Raw genomic sequence first — 6,347 nt, forward strand, 5'->3', positions numbered from 1 at the left:
CGGAGTACGAAGCGATTGTTTCTAGTGATAGTTTTGTTCATCTAGAAGACATTGATAACCAGATTATTGTTGAAGTTTTGGGTCCTGAAAGGTATGGTCGGGTACGATTTCAAGGATCTTTTCTTAGTCCAACCCAATATTTTGGATCCATTTCATGACAATACATGGCTTCGGGGAGTCATGCTCAAGCTGAAGTTCAGAGGTTAAAAGACCAGATGGCTCAGATGCAAGCGACCACATCTAAGGTTCAAAGGAAATATGAAGAACTTCAGGTACAACTTAAAGCAGAGGCAGCAACGAGGAAGCAAAGGTGCAATGAAGAAACAGAGGTCAGCGGCGTGAGAAGCGGACGAGAGAAGCAGAGGTTCAAAAGAAATATGAAGAACTCCAACTACAACTTAAAGCAGATCACGGCATCGAGAGAAGCGAGCGAGCAAAAAGTACGATGAACTTCAAAAGCGACTTGATTATGATGAAGATGTTTCAGCAGATCATAACTTCTGCCGTCATAGTGTATTGCATAAATATTTTTATCATTTTAACTTTTAACATTTTTGTACAGAAAAGTATGAATTCACTTTTATTTATTGATAATAATATTATTTTATTCGTTTAATTTGAAATATTATATAATTTTATTGTTTTTGGCTGGTTTAGATCTGATTGTTTTTGATTTTTTGTTACAGGAGGGTTGATAAAATGAAAAATTTTATTCTAAAAAAATCCCAAAATTAGTGGCGTTTTTTATAAAAGCGTCGCTAAAGAACATGATCTATAGCGGCATTTTTTTACCAAGCGCCGCTAAAGAACATTATCTTTAGCGGCGTTTTTCTTTAAGCGCCGCTAAAGAATATTATCTTTAGCGGCGATTTTTTGTAACCGCCACTAAAGAACATGATCTTTAGAAGCATCTTTTATTAAGCGTCGCTAAAGAACATGATTTTTAGCGGCGTCTTTTTTTAAACGCCGCTAAAGAACATGATCTTTAGCGTCGTTTTTTTCTGTAAACGCTGCAAAAGTTAGCGACATTGTCGTTAGCGGCATTTTTTGCGGCACTTTTGACATCTTTAGTGGTACTAAAAAGCGCCACTAAAGGCCTAAAAAAACGCTACTAAAAACCTGTTCTGGTGTAGTGGTGTAAGAGTTTTAACCCTTGAAAACTATATTTGAGAGGTTCAATGAGCGCAATTTTTTATTAGGGACTTAATTTGTTTTTTTAATTCTTATGAGGTTTTTCTAGCATTTAAGTTTATATATGCATACATAAAAAAAAATCTGAAGGTAATATTGTTGAGAGGGATAATCACGAACTCTATACATGAATCAGAAAAGCAGATATGAAAAATATAAAAAAATAAAGAAGTGAGAAAAAAGTAAAATGAAACCCAATAATTATGAGAATCAAACTTCTCGATCAAAATTATTTTCTCTTTCTAAACTTCAAAGAGATTAATAATTAGAAATTTATATCAAACTCGATGCTCATAAATATTAATATTCCTCCTTCAAATAAAAAAATCTTAAAAATAACTTTTGTGATAAAGTAATAAAAAGCACAATATATAATTATAAAAAATAAATACTTGAAAGATAGGAAAAATATCTTTTGTAATTTTCTCCTACAAAATAAATAAAAATAAATGAAAAGCAATTGAATCCCAACCACATGTTAATATATATTTTATTTACATGTATCCAATGTAAGAAATTGCGTGCATGTGAGAAACATGTGCACCGTTGGTTTCCTTTGTATCACTATTTAAATCCTTTATTTGTCTAGCTTTTTTTTACAAGTGGATTTGTAATTTAAGTGACACAGTTAATATATGGGTAATTTTGAGCCCCAAAAGGACTGTCCAGTGTCGGATCCAATAAAACCCGAAAATTTCCTCTTCTAAATATCCTCCCCCATTTCCCCCATTATATAGTTTAACCCAAATATATTGCACCCTCACTTCAATCTCATACTCGTCGATCCCCTCCTGTCTTAATCCCACACATCTCTCCATTTATATACATTAGTACCCCAGGCAGCTAGCTATCTAGCAAACCATTTTTTACATATCTGCGAACTATACATAGTATTAGCAGTGTTTTTTGGGAAAAAAAACGGTGGATCGAAGGCATGGAAAACGTCCACTTCCATCCGAAACATCGGAGGAGAAAAGCAAAGGACCCGATGAATTTGCAGCAGCCGCAACTTCATGGACTGAATCCGCGGACATGACAGCCATGGTTACAGCTCTTACTCAAGTGATGGGAAGCGATGAACAGCTTAGCTTCCAACAATCACCGACGCCCTCATCAGTACAATCTGAAGTGAAAAATGAACCTGCAGTTCAAGATCAAGGTATATATATACACATCTATGGCTACAGTGAAAGATTTGTCTATTTAAAGGTAGGTGTAGCAACTAGGGTTGCATCCGGAAAAGCAAACAGATAAAAAAAAGAATTACGTGTTAAAGATGGGATTGTCAACATTTTTCAGCCGGTTGTGCTCCTTTTGTCTGTCGTCTTTCTGATATTAACTTGTTTTTGTTCGTAGCAGTCATGATCTATCTCTTTCTCAAGTTTTCCCTTCTTTTCTTCTGGTCCTTCAAAATTCGCCCCCCCCCTCTATATATACATGTGAGAGAAAGAGATCTACCTGTCCCGATTTTACCTTTCCTTTTCCTTATAGTCTGCAAGCGACTACAGGCTCGTCAAGAGACGAAAATGGAAATAAATGGTGTCTCGACGCTAGGGTTAGTCAAGTTCAATGTATCCAGCGGCTAAGGCCAAGCCTACTTTCCGTAAACAAGTTTCTCTCTCTCTCCGCCAATAAAATAAAAATTAGTGTACTGTAGCGTTTACACTATATTTATATATATTCTTTCATGCTAGCTTTTACTAACTTTTGTTTCTAATATATATGTCGATTGGATTGTAGATAATTCCAGTTTTCTGGTCGAATAGCAAGCTAGATGTAACTTCTTCTTATCTATATGTTTACTACTGGATAAGCCATAGGTATTCCCGATTGTCAAAATTTTCAAAGAAGGAAACAAACAAAAAACAAAAGCCCTGGTCAATTACGTGGGATGCTTTCATTCCTTTTTATTTTCTTCTTTGACCTTGTGAACTTATCATTCCATTTCCAATCTTACATTCTTTGCTTTTAAACTGTGCCTAACTTTGAAAGTAACTAGTACTGATACAAAATCTGGGTTTCTAGTTTCTTTATCAATTCACACCTGTTTTCCCTTTTTTTTCTTTTTCATAATTCCTTGACGTTCTGCGTTGTAAGCTCGATTTATAAGTTTCTTCTGCTAAAACACCAACTATAATAATAGATATCTTTTGGTTGGCTACTACTTATAAACTTGTTAGCTGATTATTGGAAGAGAGAAAGTAGTGATATAAAATATATGGAACCGTCATGATTGCATGTATCTTTCCTTCTTTTTCATTGCATTTGCAAAAGGTATAGTGAGAAACCATTGATCACAAGTAGTGCAATTGCTTGTTAGCATGTTTTTCTTTTTTAATTTACTCCAACATTTCAACAACTCTGGAATTAAGAAAAGGAAACAAACTTTGGTGACCAAGTTACGACATAAAACTACTTTCAATATACAATATGTTATTAACATATGGTTCCAATAGAGCAGTACCTAATATCCCACTACTTTGCTGGTTTCCGTTTGTGCCGTGATTGCATGCAAAATACCATGCAGAACTATATAAAAATATTATATGCTAAAAATTAATAGTGTTATTTTCCCTTTTTGCTTTTCTTATATCATAAACCTGGCTAAATTTGGAATTATTTTGTATGTGCTAAATATTGAAGGATGAGAGGCGATTGGTAAACTTCTTTGACACTTGTAAAAACTTGGTGCTGTATATTATGCTATGTCATGTCTTCATCCATTGCCTTTTTGCATGTGAAGAAAACACGAGGAAAAGACATTACAGAGGAGTGAGGCAAAGGCCATGGGGCAAATGGGCAGCAGAAATTCGTGATCCAAAGAAAGCAGCCCGAGTGTGGCTTGGCACTTTTGACACAGCTGAAGATGCAGCCCTTGCATATGATAGAGCTGCTCTCAAGTTCAAAGGCACCAAGGCAAAGCTAAATTTTCCTGAACGAGTCCAAGGGAATAGGGAGGTGAGCTATTTAACTGGCCCCGGAGATTCAAGCACGGTCCATTCTGCACAAAATCCTACGCCTGTAGTTGCACCTTCATCGTGGTCTCAGGACTCATACCCTCACTTGTTTCAATATGCACAGCTGCTTTCAAGTAGTAATGATGCTGATATCTCATATTACACTTCCAATCTCTTCAATTTCAATCAAGAAGAGCCTTTCTCTCCTCAATTTTCTTCAATGTCAGCATCATCCACCTTCTCATCACAATACTACCACCAAGACCTCACAAGATTTTCAACAAATTATGACAGCTCCTCTGGTCCTGATTATCCTCACCACTATGGGAAGGACTTCGATCCTAGTACCAGAAGCGAGTAGACAAGTTTAGCTTCTCAAGCTCTACAAGGTTCAGGAGGGCATCCAAAATTCTACTATATTTGCACCAAGCAAAGAAATAAGAATGCCCCCATTCCAAGTCCCTTGCTCTCTCTCCTTAATCTCTTCACATGCGCTTACTGATTTCTTCAATTCTTATGACAAGCATGCATGATTTCAACTGGTGCCACTTTTTGTAAAAGAATTACATATATACACTGTAATTCACATGTATGAATAGGGAGTGGGAGGATGATTCATATCCCTATCTCAGCACCATGATTTTCAAGTTTTATGATTTGTTTTGCTTTTATTTTAATGTCTTCTTAATGCATCAGAAGAAGGAAGAAGGAGAAAGACATAAAGGCTAGCTTCCAAGTTTTTCTTGATATCTTTTGATGTAAACTAGCTAGAGAAGATCAGTTTGCTTTAATTACTGTCACTATTTCAAGTAATTTAAATATATATATATATATATATATATATATATATTCTTATTCTTGTGAGAAATATAGTAGTTAGTGATAATGCAAGTGGAGAATGTACTGCGAAGAATATATAATATTGTTCCAATCTTCAAAAGGTAGTTTCTTGGAAGAGTAGTTCCTCTCCAATAAACTTAATTTAAGTCCTTAATTTACTACTTTTGTCTAAACCTTTTAATCTAAGCTAAGGTGGCGCTTTTCACATCTAGTATGTATAAATAATTATATATATGTTAATATTTGATATTAGTGAAATTTTCATTGCTTCATAATAACGAATGCTTAATGTACTGATACATATATCATTTTCAGTAGTTATTTTTATTGAAGTTAATTATGGGAGGTTTATGGAATAGCTTTACTTGTTTTAATAACAAAACCTTGAGGTAAACATAGCTGATTATATTTAAAATATAAATATGTAAAATGATTTTTTCTTCTCCAATTTTATAGAAAAATAATTTTAAATTTTCATTCGCTTCTTTTAGTTTTTAAATGTGTGTTTTTTAGTCAAATAATCTCAAAATAGGTGAAAAAATTAACATTTGTTAATTTTACTAACGTTGCATACATGTGGCATTGCAGCGTGGATGACACATGAACATTTAATTATTTTTAAAAATTTAAAATTCAAAAATATTTCTAAAATAAACATAATTTTAAAATAAACATAATTTTAAAATTTTAAAATTGATTAAATCTTGACGTGTCATCTAAGTGACAATCACGTGCATGTAACTTTAGTAAAGTTAACAAATTTTGAGAGATTTAAAAGAAAATATAAGTTTTAAGGCTAAAAGAGGTGAAAAAATCATTATAGCTTATAAATAAGACAAAACAATATTTCAAAAGTTTTAAATCTTTCAAATCTTAAGATTATTTTAATAATTTTTGTTTTCTTACTGCACTCTAAACAAAACATTGTCATTAATCCTATTTATGGAGTGTATCAAATAATTTAGTACATTTACGTATCACCCGTTTGCATGCGTCCATGACCATAAACAGATGCACAAAATTAACGAATTGGAAAATTTGACATATTATCCTTCATAGAATTTTACATGTTGATAGATCATGAATTCTTCTATAATGCTGTCAAATATATCTTCAAATTTTACATGAACTACATCTTAAATTTATAAGATGTTAAAAGATGTACTGAATTAAACAAATTATGTAATAAATTTATAAAAATATATGAAAATTAAATGTAATTTTGATTGAAATGGTAATATCGTGGAAAGAAAGATATTGAGATCTTGAATTTAAACCTCATTATGTGCATTTAATTTTGTAAATTACATGTAAAAAGATAAAGTACTCTCAAAATTATGTTTGTGTTATAAAAATATT

The 6,347-nt window shown here is 32.9% G+C and overlaps 1 protein-coding gene and 1 long non-coding RNA gene across 3 annotated transcripts; one reads left to right on the plus strand and one right to left on the minus strand.

The window, feature by feature from the left end:
* Positions 1–1,651: 1,651 nt before the first annotated feature.
* Positions 1,652–3,217, minus strand: LOC105794823 (uncharacterized). The gene is made up of 2 exons (XR_001134130.2): positions 2,459–3,217; positions 1,652–2,314 (listed from the first exon to the last, which is right to left on the minus strand). It is a non-coding gene; the product is annotated as an uncharacterized LOC105794823 (long non-coding RNA).
* On the plus strand, positions 2,207–5,016 carry LOC105794822 (ethylene-responsive transcription factor ERF113). 2 transcript variants are annotated; one of them, XM_012624171.2, is made up of 2 exons: positions 2,207–2,350; positions 3,935–5,016. In XM_012624171.2, exons 1-2 carry the CDS (start codon positions 2,224–2,226, stop codon positions 4,507–4,509), a joined length of 702 nt encoding a protein of 233 aa, XP_012479625.1. In that variant the 5' UTR covers positions 2,207–2,223; the 3' UTR covers positions 4,510–5,016. The 2 variants fall into 2 exon arrangements, with proteins under 2 accessions (XP_012479625.1, XP_052484522.1); XM_052628562.1 differs by lacking the exon at positions 2,207–2,350 and adding an exon at positions 3,227–3,465.
* Positions 5,017–6,347: the final 1,331 nt, after the last annotated feature.

This window comes from Gossypium raimondii, chromosome 3 (assembly GCF_025698545.1).
Source record: "Gossypium raimondii isolate GPD5lz chromosome 3, ASM2569854v1, whole genome shotgun sequence".
Taxonomy (NCBI): domain Eukaryota; kingdom Viridiplantae; phylum Streptophyta; class Magnoliopsida; order Malvales; family Malvaceae; genus Gossypium; species Gossypium raimondii.